This window comes from Cucurbita pepo, chromosome 11 (genome assembly GCF_057944985.1).
Source record: "Cucurbita pepo subsp. pepo isolate OVF chromosome 11, ASM5794498v1, whole genome shotgun sequence".
NCBI lineage: Eukaryota > Viridiplantae > Streptophyta > Magnoliopsida > Cucurbitales > Cucurbitaceae > Cucurbita > Cucurbita pepo.
In genome coordinates, this window is record NC_141808.1 from 17,057,036 (window position 1) to 17,073,442 (window position 16,407).

Here is a 16,407-nt window from a genome sequence, read left to right on the forward strand (position 1 = left end):
AATTATATAACAATCAATTTAAAATAAACCTAATATTTTGACAAATTAACTGTTTAATAAATAACTATTATATTCAAATTCAACATTTTTAATGATTATTTTAAAAAATTATCAAGCACTTTTTTTTTTTAATTTTATAAATTAAAATTATATAACAATCAATTTAAAATAAACCTAATATTTTGACAAATTAACTGTTTAATAAATAACTATTATATTCAAATTCAACATTTTTAATAATTATTTTAAAAAATTATCAAGCACTTTTTTTTTTTTTTAATTTTATTTAACGAAAAGTAGCTGTCAGATATTTTAATAAAATTCGTCCTATTTTACTTTGTCTTATTTAATTTTATTTCCAGAATTTCTCCAAAAGAAAATAGTGGAGTGAGAAGAGAGGAGTTTATTATTATACCAATTTTGGAGGCAAGCGGACTGCAGGGTCTTATTTATTATTATTTTTTAATATTTTTTAAAAATTAAATACTATAAACATGCGTGAGAATTCAAGCGCTTCACGTCTACAGAAATGATTGATTAAACCGTCGGATTAAGACAATATTCCTGTTTTATAAATTAATTTATCCATTTTCATTTAAAAATAAATAATAGAATAAAAAAATTAATTTATGATATCGGAGTAAATGAAAGGTATATAAATAAACGAAAAATCGATCTTGAGAATAGGACGACTAATAAAAGATTTAAAGAATTGAAAGTTTTGTTATTTATACCTACAAAAATGCATATTTATTTTCAGTGACTCAATCATAAAAATTCTAAAAAAATTTTTGTGTTTGATAACGTCTTGAGAATTTTTCTAATGTGTTTGAATGAAGACCATATCTGAATCGTAATTCAAATTCTAGCATGGGGTTAGACAATTAATTCGAATGGATTATTAATTAATTATTCGAAGGTTCCCAAAAATAAAGAAAAATAAAAGTGAATATTAATTAACTAATTAATTTAGTCCCATGAGATTATTTAATTGTTTATATATATTTTTATTCTATGAAAATATAGTTTGATGTGTGGTTACATCTACTCACATGGTTTTCTCCACGATTCATGAGTTTTTTTTTTTTTTTTTTTAATTAATTGAGATAAATTCGATATTATCGAGAAGGGTTTATTTTATTCTAAGCATTGATATGCGTATATAAAATTGATTTAATAGTAATATGTTATGAATAAATGTACGTATGCCCTCAAAATTTAAGGTTTATTATATATTTAATTTTTAAAATTTTAAATTTATTCATAATAATAATAATAATTTAGGAAAGAGGACAACTTAGAGTAGTGAATAATCAGAGTGATAAGCAGTTTTTTTTCGTCCACTAGGTGAGCTTTTGTGACGGTTGAAGCCCATTGCTAGTAAATATAGTTCATTTTGAGCTTTTCCTTTCGAGCTTCTCGCTTTAAAACGTGTCTACGAAGGAAAAGTTTCCACACCCTTATAAAAGATGTTTCGTTTTCCTCCCCAACCAATGTAGGATATCAGAGCTTTCTTTCTTAATTATCTATATGGAGATTCATTTCTTCAATTCCGAATTTTCAAAGTAAATTCTAGTGGTGGTGAAGTTAGAGAATGCCTTTCAATCCTACTTTATAATTTTGTCATTGTTTCAAGTCATTTCAATAATTGAATTTTTTTTTTAAATTAAATTTATAAATAATATTCACTTACAACTTTTGCAATTTTATTTCTAGCATTTTACAAGCGTCTTTAAAATTTAAGTCAAATTAAAAAAATTAAAAAAATTAAAAAATTAAAAATATTGGAAAGAATCTAAAAATTTCTTCAAGAGCAGTAAAAATAAAATAAAAAAATAAAAAAATAACGAGAAAACTAACGTAATTTTTAAAAATAAAAAATTAAAAGTAAAATTATTTTATTTGAAAAAAAGAATAAAAGTTTAGCGTCATTTACATTTTCTCAACCATTCAATTTTTCTCTGACGCGTGGGGCTAACAAAGCGTGTCATGTTCATCCCTTTATTAGTAAAGATTTTTCTTTTTTGAGAAAACGTTTCAAAAAAATTAGTCATCCATTTTATCTTCCAAGGAGAGAAAATAATAATAATAAATAAATAAATAAATAAAAGAAAAAAGTAATAGCCATAAAATTTAATAGACCTGAAATAGCAGGTGGTTGGTTCAACTACAAATCGTCCAAACACCATCTTTTTGGTCTTATAATCAATTTTCTTCTGGTATCTAATAAATCTTTAAAATTTTTAATTTTTCTATATAATGTTTTATTTATTTATTTATTTTATTTGACTTTTAACAAAATATGTTCACTACTAATATTAATTTTCTTTTAGTTGAAATGTCTCAACTTTCATCTCTCTCTCTTTTTTTTTGACTAAATTAATAATTTTTTTATTTATAGATTTAATTATTAAATTTTTAGAGACTAATAGTTATTATTTTAAGTTATATGATATAATCTAACAAATTAGATAATCCCGATCATATTTATTATAATACAAAGTTTAAAAATATTTGAACCAGTTTATCCAAACTATATAAAATTAAAAGAACTTAGATTATAAAAAAATAATAATAAAGATTTTCATTTCTAAATTTTTAAATAAAAATAAAATTAAGAATTATCTGTTTGTAGACACTTTCTATAAGCTATTAGATTGAACCCATTGGTTCAGTTTGTGATCTCTTTAAATATTTTAAAGATTCCAAATATATTCCAACAAATATCTTTAAATTTAAAATTATTCCATAAAATATATTTTTCTTTAAAAGTATAATATAGAGATTGTCTCGAGAAACTACCTCAAGGTGTTTTTTCCTATCGAACCTGTGTTAAAAATATTGGCAGTGACTCATGTCCCAAATAGAATTTTTGCATTTGGGTTGGATTATAAGGTCTCGTACGTCACCGCCTACAATTTTTTTTTGTTTTGTCCTTTTAGTTTCAATACAATCTCGAATTAATACAGTAACCATTTAAGAAATGAAAAAAGTCGCGAATAGTAGGCCGTATAAATCATTCATACATTAAAAAAGAAATCTAAGTTATTATTAATAAGTTGCCATAAATTTGTAGATCCTGTAATTGTCAAACGAAACTGAAAGACACAGAAATCTGGGTTCATTTATTACCAGATCCGTGAGTATGCGAACCTCTGATCTTTTTTCTTCTCAGAATTTAATTTCACTGAGATTTTATACAATTTCTCGTGTAGATTCTTTTTAATTCTAATTTTATGGAATTGCATGCCTGCAACTTGTCACTCCTCTCATAATTACTACACTTATTAGTTACTGCTTTTATTTTTTTTTAATTTTGTAACCGTTTTTTTTAATTTTTTTTAATTTTTTTTTTTAAATTTGGGATTTCCCTCCTTTTTTTAATTTATATATAATAAGCATTGCCATCCTTTTTTTTCTTCATTGTAAGCCATGGCGAATTCTGCTTTGAATCGACGGATTTCCACCATGAGGCAATCATTCTTCGATGAGGTTCGTCTTTTTTATTTTATTTATTTATTTATTTATTTATGATTTTTAAATTACTATTTATTTTTGTTCACTGTTGAGATTTGTATTTCTCGTTTTTATTTGTGAAATTTTTCTATAAATATATGAAATATAATTAATGTTGTGATGAATAAAAAAAGTTGACTAGAATTTTAAGTTATAATAAATAAAATTTGTAATTGGAAACTTTTTAAAATATAAACATTAAATAATTTATATTATTGTTGCAGGGAATATTAGGTGAACAATTTATCCACGTGGAGCGATTAGGTGACGATGATCCACACTTTCTAGAGAGGGTTCTCACTACGTATTTCAGGGAATCAACCCAGAGTATAGCTACCCTACAAAATGCATTGTAAGGCCTAATAATAATAATAATAATAATAATAATAATAATAATAATAATAATAATAATGGACTAAATTGAAAAAATTAATACATAAAAAGAACTAAATTTGAAAGTTTTGAAATATTAGGGACTAAAAAGTAATATAAGCTAAATTGCCCCTTTTTTGTCTTTTTCACAGGAGGTCACCTTCGTGCAACCCGAGTGCACTCGAGAGGCCACTTCATAAGTTTAAGGGAGCGAGCGCCAGGTCCTTTAAATCTTTCAAAATTACAATTTTCGTCCTTAAAAATATTAGATACAAAATTAAAAGTCTAAAATCCTGTTTTTTCTCATGAACGTTCCACTGTTGATGATTTATGTAGTATTGGTGCCATTAAAGTGAGCAACGAAATAGATGATGCAATTCATGGTTGTAGAGACGAAGATGTGGATAGGTAATAGTACATTTTACCTTTCATTTTTACTTTGTTTCGGACCTTAGATTTTACCTTCTAGATCAATCTCAAAATGTACTAAAATTGAAATGCACAAAGTACAAGGTTCAAATCTTCCCGGAACCTCGAGCACGCCCTAACATGTTCTTATTTGATGATAGGGTTAAGGCTGCTGTAAGACGGATACATAATGAATACACTATCTTACGTCGTAAATTCGAGCAGTACTTCCAGGTCTCTCTATCTATCTATCTAAACATACATCTATTTCTATATATATACATATAGCAGCTAATATTATCCTTATGCTCTTATTATTAATCAGATGATGCGACAAGCTGGGCCCTCTGAGCGTGCTGTTCGTCCCTAGTGAGATAGATTCAATAAGTTTAGCTATACACATTAAGGAAAAAATAAATACTTTATATTATATCAAGTAAAAACATCTTGTTTTCCTATGTACTTTATTTCCCCCCAACTTTTATTAAGAATGATAACCAAAAATTGGGTAACAGAAAAAGACAGCAGTTTATTTAAACACTGACAGTTTATCAGGTCAACAGTCATTTAACTAAAGAAATGTCGGGAGAAAATCACTTTTTGGCAAGTTCAAAGATCATTCGAAACATATTTTTAATCATTTAAAACCAACTCAATGTCTAATTTGCACTTTTAACCACGATTTTCATAGACTTTTAACCTCGGTTGAAGAGGGGAACAACGCATCCCTTATAAGGGTGTAGAAACCTCTCACTAGCCGATGTCTTTTAAAATCTTGAAGGGAAGCCTAAAAGGGAAAGCCCAAAGAGGACAATATCTACTGGTGGGTTTAGGCTGTTACAAATGGTGTTAGAGCCAGATGCTGGGCGGTGTGCCAACGAGGACGTTGGCCTCTAAGGGGGGTGGATTGTGAGATCCCACGTCGGTTGGAGAAGGAAACGAAACATTCTTTATAAGGGTGTGGAAACCTCTTCCTAATATATGCGTTTTAAAATTATGAGGCTAGTCAATTTCTCCCTACGCAAGGTTATATATGCTAAGCCGTTGTTATCTCTCTCTTGCTTGCTTATATAACGTCTCTTTCAAAAATCTTTCTCTACCCTCGTTTTCTAAAACCTTCTTTTAAAACCGAGGCTCGATCATACGTCGCCTGGCCGTAGGCGACGCAAGAACAAATTGGCTTAGCTCACTTGTCGTTGGAAAGTGAGTGCCGCACAATCGCTAGTCCGCTGCCTTCAAAAGTGCGATTGTGTCAAGACTTTCCAATGACAAGTGAGCTAAGCCAATTTGTTCTTGCGTCGCCTACGACCAGGCGACGTATGATCGAGCCTTGGTTTTAAAAGAAGTTTTAGAAAACGAGGGTAGAGAGAGATTTTTGAAAGAGACGTTATATAAGCAAGCAAGAGAGAGATAACAACGACTTAGCATATATAACCTTGGGTAGGGGGATATGATGACAACTACGCAACAGATCAAAGCGGACAATATTAGTTAGCGGTGGGCTTGAGTTACATTTTCGTACTCTTTAACATTCTCTAAAATGGGATGCATAATAAACGAAATTCTACACAAGGGGTTGGCTTAATTTTTTTAAAAAATAAATAAGAATCTCTAAAATCATTCGTTAAAAAAGAAGGCAAAGGCAAAGCAATATCTTCGCAACATCGGGGATCTTGGCCTCATTGACAGTCCAAGAGGCAGAAGATAGTAAAAGAAAAGCAATAATAATAAGTAAGAAGAAAAACCTGTGATGTTGAAGCAGCTTCTCTGTTAACAGCAACAAAGGGATGGTTAATCAGTTCTTCCCCCACTTAGAAAATTGAAAACCTGCCTCAAATTTCCTCTGGAAGGCCTTGCATTTGTTGCAAATTTACAGATGTATACGAGTCGTCTTCTCATATCCGATTTCGTTATGCGCGTCTTGTTGAAAGATTTCCCGCCATCAAAAGTTCCTGATGTGATTCAACACAGTTACTAATGATCAAATACATGAAAGCAACATATTCTTCTATTGGGAATAAGATTCTACCCTTTGTGCATACAAGTAGGGAGATAGTTGCTCTTCTCAAGTGCGAAAAACATTTCACACATTAATTCAACACATTCTACTTGGTAGCTTAAGGAAATTCGACTTTGATACAATCCTTACACCCTCTTTGACTTCACTTCGTTCACTTTTCGATTAAAATTTTACTAAAGAAACTCATTTGCCGAAGGAAAATACCCATCTATCGCAAAGTATCCAAATTGTTGAGGATTGTTGGTGGGGAGTCCCACATTGGCTAATTAAAGGAATGATCATATGTTTATAAGGAATACTATCTCCATTGGTATGAGGCCTTTTGGGGAAACAAAAAACAAAGCCATGAGAGCTTACGCTCAAAGTGGACAATATCATACTATTGTGGAGATTCGTGATTCCTAACATGGTATCAAAGCCATGCCATTAACTTAGCTATGTCAATAAAATCATCAAATGTCGAACAAAGAAGTTGTAAGTCTCGAAGGTGTAGTAAAAAAGTGACTCAAAGGGTGTACTTTGTTCGAGGGCTCTAGAGAAAGGAGTCCAGCCTCAATTAAGGGAAGGCTATTCGAGGGCTTCGTAGGCCTTAGGGGAGGCTCTATGGTATATTTTGTTCGAGGGAAGGATTGTTGGTGGGGAGTCCCACATCAGCTAATTAAGGGAATGATCATGGGTTTATAAGGAATACTATCTCCATTCGTATGAGGCCTTTCGGAAAAACCAAAAGCAAATACATGAAAACTTATGCTCACACAATGAATATATTGGTGTACTTTAAGAAAGTTCAGAAGAAACACATTCGGTCGAAGTACCTTTGTCGTCGAATAAAGAAGTCAGTATTGCCAAGCAAACACATACGCTAATATCTTCTCCTGCACGTAAACGAACGAAAGAGATTGCTTAGCAGAAGTATCAGAAATGTTGAACTAACATTTTCATCTCAAATAGGTGAATTTATCATATTTGTAGGAAAATAAAGGGAGTTCTCACCATTGCTACAGCAAACTAGAAGTCTTTTCCCTTCACTAAGATTCGACTTCGCAAAATCTACTGCAGCAGGAAGGCTTCTTGACAGGGAAAAGCGATCCAGTTTTGACATCTGAAAAGCAGAAGCTGTTAAACAAGTTGAATTGGTGTGCATACCAAGAAGGTTTACACTATTATTTTCTCATACTCACAGCCATAGGTAGATGAAGATATGCATCAGCAATCGGAAGGCAAACAGATAGCGATTCTTTATCACAATTTAAGATGCAATCAACATCGCACGCAGTCACAGCTGCACGCACGAAAAACAAAAGTAATCAAAAGATGAGCAAAGTCAAGAGACAATAATGCAATTCTTGAAAGCTGAACCACAGGAAATACCATGTTGAGATGAGCCTACTGCAAGGCTAGTTGAACCAAGCCACGATAATGCACAATTTCCATCAGAAGATTTTGCATCTAGCTCAGTATCAGATAAATCTAAAGATAACATTTGCTCGATAGATGGGACTTGAGTTGACGATCCGCCCACCTTCTGAGATTTAACACTGATCTGAGGCGCATCGTTCCCCCTTAGAGCTCGATAAACTCTGTCCTTTTCAACGATTTCAGCTACCTTCTGATTACAGACATCAGGTCCAGAGCTCATAAGATCATGTGCGTGATTCCAAAATAGATTAGGAGATAGGCCTCTTGCCCAACTTTCTTCATCGTCTCCCGCTCCCGAAATGTAGTTCCAGCTAAACTCTGTGGTGGTCCTTTGTTGAACCACACCAGTAGATAACGAAGCCGAAACAAGTATAATGGGGGTGAAATCCCAGGAATCGTGATCTGGTACTTCATTTAACCAAATAACTGATCTCTGTGAAATCCACAAGGGGCGCAATGGCTTTCTCAAGATTGATGCTAGTGTGGCAATATCAGCTCCACAGTCATCTAACTGCTTTGTCCATTCTTCAAGGCGTTCCTCAATAGCAGCTTTCTCGGTTTGAGAAACCCATAGGGGAAGATGCAAGGAACAGTCCCAGTTAACAGCAGCTTCCCTTCCATTTTCAGTGAGCACGTCAGAAGTGGAAGGCTCCTGTTCCAAGAGACGTGATAAGCGAGCCAGTTTAAGATGAACACACAAAAGAGAAGAAAAAAACTGATATACGAACCAATTTTTTGAAGTCCAAACTATCAAACAGACTTGTTTCAATCAATTTCATCGGTTTTTACTTTTAGACTTATACCCGACAGAGAGGGACTTGATCTAGACTTGCACAGAATCATAGGCTGCCAAACGATAACAAGCAGAAAAAAGAACAGAAAACACTCACCCCTTGTTCCAACGAACTGCCATGGATTTTGTTTAAATGTTTGCTTATAGACCGATTCAAAACACAAGTCCAAATGGGTATTGTTTTGGACATACTATCAGGAAAGCGCTTCCCTCTTCGAGTGGAATCAACTATAATACACCCTCCCTTCTGTCCTGTCCTACCCATCAAACAAAGAAGCGAATCACATAAACACTTCTGAAATGTAAACATGTCGCCAAACGCATGCATCGAGTCTTCATTACAAACATTCAAAGTGGACAAAATTAAGAAGCCGATGCCGAAATTCCGCCCTCTGTCAATTTTGTACCTTAATGGCTAGGAAAATAAAGGAAAAACAGAAAGGGGAAAAGAGAGGATGTACCAGCCAATTGCGCGACGTGAAGATTAAGGCGGGAAGTATTGAAAGACCAGTTGTTGTTGTGGCCGTCGGTGGACTTGAAGTAACAATTGGAGTGAAACTTCGGCGAGTACCAAAGGCCGCAACGGAGATTTGCTAAAAGAGGAAGCTCCGGCCATAGCTGGGCGATCTCGCCGACAAAGATAGAGTCCTCGTAGATTGACCTGAGAGCGTTGTAGAGAGTATTATCCCTGCGTTTTATGCTTCTGACGGCCTTGTATATGCTCAGATTCGCGCCGTCCTCCATGGACGAATCAAGCAATGGCAGTGAAGAGCGTCGTCGTCGGAAGATGAGAGTTTTGCAGCTCAACGTTGTACTACTGGCGCCAAAACTTATTTAGGAGCAAGCCGAAAGCAAAGCTCAAGTCGATGTGGAAACTCAGGTCAAAGCCACAGGAGAAGTTAGGCCTGAGCCGTAACTTAAGCCCAAGCCGGGAGTACTTAAGCCCCCAACCAAACATGTCCAAGCCGATGGAAAAACTCAGGCCCAAGTAAAAACAAGACCAAGCCGAAGAAAACATACCCAAGCCGATAAAGAAACACGGGCCCAAGCCAAAACTGCCAAAATCCGATGAATGAAGAAGCTCAGGTCCGAGTAAAAACATGCCCAAGCCCATAAAGAATTTCAGGCCCGATCCAAAACAGGCCCAAAATGAGGAACGAGCCAAAACAGGCCCAAGCCTGATCTCATGCCTAATTCGATGAAGAAACAGAGGCCCGAGCCAAAACAAGCCCAAGCCGATGAAGAATATCAGGTCCGAGACAATACAGATCCATGTCGATGAAGAAACTCAGTACCCAGCCGAAACCGGCTCAAGCCCGAGTCAGGGCCCATGCCAATGTTGATGCTCAGGCCGTAGAAAAAATAGGCCCAATCGAAAACAGGCCCAAGTCGAACAAGAAACTCAGGCCCGAGTCAGAGCTCATGCCGATGATGATAGGGCCCATGCCGATGAATAAGCTCAGGCCCTAGCAAAAATTGGCCCAATCGAAAAGAGGCCCAAGTCGAACAAGAAACTCAGGCCCGATAAGGGCCCATGCCGATGAAGAAGCACGAGACCTAGAAAAATAGGCCCAATGGAAAACAGACCCAAGACGGTGAAGAAACTCAGGCCCGAGTCAGGACCATGCTGATCAAGAAGCCCAGGCCCTAGAAAAATAGGCCCACTCGAAAAGGCCCAAGTCATCGGAGTAACTCAGGCCCGAGACAGGGCCCATGCCGATGAAGAAGCCCAGGACCTTGGAAAATAGGCCCAATCGAAAACACGCCCAAGTCGATGAAGAAACCCATGCCCGAGTCACGGCCCATGCTGATAATGAAGCGCAGGAGAAGCAAAAATAGGTCCAATCGTAAAAAGGCCCAAGCCGATGAAGAAACATAGGCCCGAGTCAGGGCCCATGCCGCTGAAGAAGTCAGGCCCTAGCAAAAACAGGCCCAATCGAAAATAAGCCCAAAGGCCCGAGTCAAGGCCCATACCGAGAAGAAGCCCAGGGCCTAAGAAAAGGGCCAATCTAAAACAGGACCAAGTCGATGAAGAAACTCAGGCCCGAGTCACGGCCCGTGCACGTTGATGAAGCCCAGGGCCTAGAAAAATAAGCCCAACCGAAAGCAGGCCCAAGTCGATGAAGAAACCCAGGCCCGAGTTACGGCCCATGCCGATAATAAGGCTCAGACGCAGCAAAAATAGGCCCAATCGTAAAAAGGCCCAAGTCGATGAAGAAACTTAGGCCCGAGTCGAGGCCCATGTCAATGAAGAAGCGCAGGCCCCAGCAAAAAATAGGCCCAAACGAAGAAAGGCCCAAAGGCCCGAGTTAGGGCCCATGACGATGAAGAAGCCCCAGGGCCTTGAAAAATAGGCCCAATCTATAAAAGGCCCAACTAAATGAAGAAACTCAGGCCCGAGTGACGGGCCATGTCGTTGAAGAAGCCCAGTCCCTAGAAAAAATAAGCCCAATGGAAAACAGGCCCAACTCGATGAAGAAACTCAGGCCCGAGTGACGGCCCGTGCCGTTGATACGGCTCAAGGCCTAGAAATATAGGCCCAATCGAAAACAGGCTCAAGTCGGTGAAGAAACTTAAGCCCGAGTCAGGGCCCATGCCGATGGAGAAGCCCAGGGAAAAGAAAAACAGGCCCAACTCGATAAAGAATCTCAGGCCCGAGTCAAGGCCCATGCCGTTGAGGTAGCCCAGTCCCTAGAAAAAATAGGCCCAAGTCGATGAAGAAACTCAGGCCGGAGTCACGGCCCATACCGACGAAGAAACGCAGGCCCTAGAAAAACTAGGCCCAATCGAAAAAAGGCCCAAGCGATGGAGAAACGCAGGCCCGAGTTAGGGCCCATGCCGATGAAGAAGCCCAGGCCCGTGAAATAGGCCCAATATAAGAAGGGCCCAAGTCGATGAAGAAACTTAGGCCCGAGGCAGGCCCATGCCGATATTGATGCTCAGGCCCTAGGCCCAATCGAAAACAAGCTTAAGTCGATGAAGGAACTCAGGCCCGAGTCGTGGCCCATGCTGATAAGCCCAGTCTCTAGAAAAATAGGCCCAATCCAGAACAGGCAAAAGTCGATGAAGAAACCAAGGCCCGAGTCACGGCCCATGCCGATGAAGAAGCTCAGGCCCTAGCAAAATAGGCCCAATAGAAACTCAGGCCCGAGCGGGCCCATGCCGATGTAAAAGCCTAGTGCCTAGAAAATTAGGCCCAATCTAAAACAGGCCCATGTCGAAGAAGAAACTCAGGCCCGAGTGAGGCCATGCCGATGATGATGCTCAGGCCCTAGGCCCAATCGAAAGCAGGCCCAAGTCGATGAAGAGACGCCCAGTGCCTTGAAAAAGTAGGCCCAATCGAAAACAGGCCCATGTCGATGAAGAAACCCAGGTCCGAGTCACAGCCCATGCCGTCGAAGAAGCCATGGCCTAGAAAAATAGGCCCAATCTAAAACAGGCCCAATCGAATGCAGGCCCAAGTTGATGAAGAAACTCAGGCCCGATTCTGGGCCCATGCCGATGAAGAAGCTCAGGCTCTAATAAAAATAGGCCCAATTGAAAACTGGCCCAATGTCGATGAGGATACTCAGGCCCGAGTTAGGGCTCATGCCGATGAAAAAGCCCAGGGCCTGGCAAAATAGGCCCAATCCAAAGCAAGCTTATGTCGATGAAGAATCCCAGGCCCGTTCTAGGGCCCAAACCGATGAAGAAGTTCAGGCCCGAGCCAAAACAGGCCCATGTCGATGAATGGCCATACCAAATCAGGCCCATGCTGATGAAGAAACTGAGGCCCGTGCCAAAGTTCAGGCCGGAGCCGAAACGCCCAAGCAGATGAGGAATCTCAGGTCCGAATCGATGAGGAAATTGAGTTCGGAATGAAAGCAGGCCCAAGTTTATCAAGAAACTGAGGCCCATGTCCATATAGAATATCAAGCCCGGGCTAAATTGGCCCAAATCATGAAGAACCCGAGGCCGGAGCGGAATCAGGCTTAAATCAATGAAGAATCTGAGGTCCGAGCCGAATCAGGTCTATGCCGATGTAGAAACTGAGGCCCAAGCCAAAATGGGCCCAAGTCAGTGAGGAATCTCAGGCCCAGGCCGAGGCATTCCCTAGCCCATGAAGAATCTCTGGCCCGATCAAAAGTTCAGGCTTGAGCCTAAATTGGTCCATGTCGGTGAAGAAACGTAGGCCCGAGCCGAAACTATATTTTATTTTTATATTAACTAATTAATATTTGTATTAAAAACAATTATTATTTATTATTTTATTTTCTTAAATAAAAACTTATATATATCGTTAAAACACTTGCTTTAAAACTCCTTTCAAAACCTACGCTAGAGTTTTGGCGGTGGCAGCTGAACGCAGAAGCCAGAGAAAAACCCTAGACTGATCAGATCGACACCATGGGAACGCCAGAAACCTCAAGGGAACCTTGCCCCGATCGCATCCTCGACGATATCGGCGGCGCTTTCGGTATGGGAGCCGTAGGTGGCTCAGCCTTTCACTTCATCAAAGGTCTCTACAATTCTCCCAAAGGATCCAGGATTATCGGCGGCTCTCAGGCCGTCCGGATGAATGCGCCGCGTGTCGGCGGGAGCTTCGCCGTTTGGGGTGGCTTATTCTCTGCTTTCGATTGCACCATGGTCTATGTCCGCCAGAAGGAGGATCCATGGAACTCGATCATCGCCGGTGCCGCTACCGGCGGTTTTCTTCAGATGCGACAGGGACCTGCATCGGCAGCTCGTTCGGCAGTTTTCGGCGGCGTTTTGTTGGCTTTGATTGAAGGAGCTGGGATTATGCTAAACAAAGTCCTCAGCCAGCAACAGAATATGCCTGTTGTGATTGAAGAGCCTGCTGGTATGGGTGGTGTACCTGGGTATCCTACAGGCCAATTACCTGGCCGTGCTCCTTCCATGTCTCTACCACAAGCGGAATTGGCAGGTATTTCTTCTTCTCCGTCGTCGTCTCCTTCAGATTCTGGTAGTGGCTCGTGGTTCGGAGGTTGGTTTGGTGGAGGCAAGAAGAAGGAATCTGAAGTGTCGGGTGGAGGAAGCGAAACAACAATTTTGGAGAGCTTTGATGCACCGCCTGTGCCAAATTTTGAGTACAAGTAAAATTTGTTATCTGGGTTTTAAGGTTTGAGATAAGTAGACCATGAATTCTATTGTAGAACGTATGGCGTGTGTTATAGGTTTGCTTCTAATTAATGAAATATCGTGCAGTCGGCTGAAGTTCCAAAGTTTTCAAATTATCATTCAGGTTACGCTGAATTGTACAATAAGTTTAGGCTACATCATTGACATTATTTTCTGTTGTAAATAAATTACCTTTTTATGGATTTGATCCATCTTTTCTAGTCATGATTATAAATAGGCTTTGGTTGTTAGGATCCTGTAGTTCTAGTTCAACTCCAATTCCTCTCTGTTCTTTAGCTGGAGGAGGTGCTTGGCTTCCAAGTTTGAGGTGACAATTGGTTGGAGAAGTTGCTTAGTTGAATTTTTCGGTTCTCTGAGATCTTTTTAGCTCAACCTAGACATCTTAGTCAATAGTACATGCCCAAATCAGTTGAGTTATACTCGAGTTTTGTTTTCTTACATTTCTTCACCCATCGATTTTGTTCTGTGGAGTCTTTCATCAGGATCTTTTTTGGCTTGCTTGCTTTGACTTTGTTCTGTAGAGTCTTTCATCATATGATCTATTCTGGCATTGACTTTCCAAGTGAACATATATATGCACTTAAAAAGTGATTCTAAGCATACCATTTCTGTTTCATTTGGTAAAGTGCTTCCCTTGAACAACACAAGTTGTGTTTGATTTTGATAATTATGGACCTGTTCAATGTACATGAATGAGCTATACTAAAGTGCCAGATACTTAGAATTTCCTGCTCCATGTTCTGGCATCATAGATGGCTTCAATATGTTGGTGTTGGATCTCTGGTTTTACAGTTTTCATGTTCATATTCTGTTCTGTTAGTGCTTAAATTTTGTTCAAATTTCATTCTTGTTCTAACAGCTCAATTTTGGTAATGTAAATGTTCTGCTGTTTCATATATTCAGGTGGTGTTGCTGCTTGATTTTTCTCTCTTAAACTAACACGAACATAATGACACTGAGTTTTCTCTGTCAGGGGGAGGCATATAACAGCTTACTGTCACCAGGTATTTGAATTAGAGAGTTTAGATTTAGAATCAAAATGGTTACCCTAGACCCATTTTTTCGTAACGTTACTAGAGAATGAGGTTTGGTGATCATTGTTCGAGGAAAGAAATTTCGAAAGACCCATAAAAATGGTTAATAACGATGAGATGCGAGGTTGTAGGAGTTAATAAATCTAAGGTTATAACAATAGAGAAAAGTCAAAAGCAAAATGATGTCGATAGGCCTTTGTGTTTGTGTGGTTTAAGTGTTTGTGTGGTTTAAAGTTTTGTTTAGGATGCTCGAGAACAAGATGCTTAAGAATATGATTCTTGAAAATACTTTTAAAATTGATTCGGAAATATTACCTTATTTATTTTCATTTGGTATGTCTTAAATTTTAAAATTATATAAACTTTTAGTTATACATGTTATATTTTTTAAAAAGTTTAATTTAATTAATTTGTCCCAAAAATGAAAGAAAAGGGGGAAGTTCCTCAGATGGATTAAAAGGGGAAAAAGAATTATAGAGATGCCACTGCAAATCTCTCTTCGATCCCTATACACTCAATCCCACAAACTAAACCCCACCCTATCCCTTCCCTTCCCTTCCTCCCTTACCTCCGCCGCACAATGACCACTTCCGGCGACATCGTCAGCCCCTCAACCACTCGCGTCGGCTGGATCGGCACCGGCGTTATGGGCTGCTCCATGTGCTCTCACATCATCAAAGCCGGCTTCAAACTCACCGTCTTTAATCGCACAATCTCGAAAGCCCAACCCCTTCTCGATTTAGGCGCCAATTTGGCCTCTTCCCCTCTCGCCGTCGCCGCCCAATCCGACGTCGTTTTCTCCATTGTCGGTTACCCCTCCGACGTCCGCTCCGTCCTCCTCGACCCCACCTCCGGCGCCCTAGCCGGCCTCCGCCCCGGCGGCGTCCTCGTAGATATGACCACTTCCGAACCCTCACTCGCTTCTGAAATCGCCGCGGCCGCTGCCGCCAAGGGCTGCAAGGCAGTTGACGCTCCGGTTTCGGGCGGCGATCGCGGCGCAAAGAACGCTTCTCTGGCGATCTTTGCCGGCGGTAACGAAGGCGAAGTCCAGCGATTGAACCCATTATTCTCCTTGTTGGGGAAAGTGAATTACATGGGGGAGAGTGGGAAAGGGCAATTTGCGAAGCTGGCGAATCAGATCACCATAGCTTCAACAATGGTGGGGCTAGTGGAAGGGATGATTTACGCTCACAAAGCAGGGCTTGATGTGAGTTTGTTCTTGAACGCCATATCCACAGGGGCAGCAGGATCAAAATCGCTGGATTTGTATGGGAGTAGGATTTTGCAGAGGGATTTTGAACCTGGGTTTTTCGTGAACCATTTCGTGAAGGATTTAGGAATTTGCTTGAAGGAATGTCAGAATATGGGGCTCGCCCTTCCTGGATTGGCATTGGCTCAGCAGCTTTATGTGTCGCTCAAGGCTCATGGGGAGGGGAATTTGGGCACTCAGGCCCTGATTTTGTCCTTGGAACGGCTGAATAATGTTTCACTTCAATCCGCCGCCGGCGGTGGCAGCGGCAGCGGTTCTTCTTAAAGACGCCGCCGATTAGGTACACAAAGGCCACTGATCCTCGAGTGATTAATGATTCTGTTTATGAATTTGGTTATACCATTTGATAAATGTGGTCTTTTTCACTCTATACATTGGCCTAATGTGACAATGGCGCAAATAAAGATTTGTTATCCTTTTTATATCAATTCGAACA

At 39.3% G+C, this 16,407-nt stretch overlaps 3 protein-coding genes and 1 pseudogene across 4 annotated transcripts; 3 read left to right on the plus strand and 1 right to left on the minus strand.

Annotated features, from left to right (window-relative positions):
• The first annotated feature begins 3,432 nt into the window (after window positions 1–3,432).
• Window positions 3,433–4,302, plus strand: LOC111804808 (pseudo histidine-containing phosphotransfer protein 5). Its single transcript, XM_023689603.2, has 4 exons — window positions 3,433–3,492; window positions 3,741–3,868; window positions 4,041–4,109; window positions 4,225–4,302. Exons 1-4 carry the CDS (start codon window positions 3,433–3,435, stop codon window positions 4,298–4,300), a joined length of 333 nt encoding a protein of 110 aa, XP_023545371.2. The 3' UTR covers window positions 4,301–4,302.
• Window positions 4,303–4,358: 56 nt separating this feature from the next.
• LOC111804807 (initiator tRNA phosphoribosyl transferase family protein) lies at window positions 4,359–9,347 on the minus strand. 2 transcript variants are annotated; one of them, XM_023689601.2, is made up of 8 exons: window positions 8,990–9,347; window positions 8,626–8,780; window positions 7,688–8,387; window positions 7,498–7,598; window positions 7,310–7,418; window positions 7,132–7,191; window positions 6,042–6,248; window positions 4,359–4,652 (listed from the first exon to the last, which is right to left on the minus strand). In XM_023689601.2, exons 1-7 carry the CDS (start codon window positions 9,270–9,272, stop codon window positions 6,088–6,090), a joined length of 1,569 nt encoding a protein of 522 aa, XP_023545369.1. In that variant the 5' UTR covers window positions 9,273–9,347; the 3' UTR covers window positions 4,359–4,652; window positions 6,042–6,087. The 2 variants fall into 2 exon arrangements, with proteins under 2 accessions (XP_023545369.1, XP_023545368.1); XM_023689600.2 differs by having other exon boundaries at window positions 4,359–4,662.
• A 3,473-nt stretch (window positions 9,348–12,820) lies between these two features.
• LOC111806029 (mitochondrial import inner membrane translocase subunit TIM17-2 pseudogene) lies at window positions 12,821–13,849 on the plus strand (annotated as a pseudogene).
• A 1,277-nt stretch (window positions 13,850–15,126) lies between these two features.
• LOC111805176 (6-phosphogluconate dehydrogenase family protein) lies at window positions 15,127–16,399 on the plus strand. The gene has a single exon (XM_023690104.2). It carries the CDS (start codon window positions 15,282–15,284, stop codon window positions 16,233–16,235), a length of 954 nt encoding a protein of 317 aa, XP_023545872.2. The 5' UTR covers window positions 15,127–15,281; the 3' UTR covers window positions 16,236–16,399.
• The last annotated feature ends 8 nt before the right edge of the window (window positions 16,400–16,407 follow it).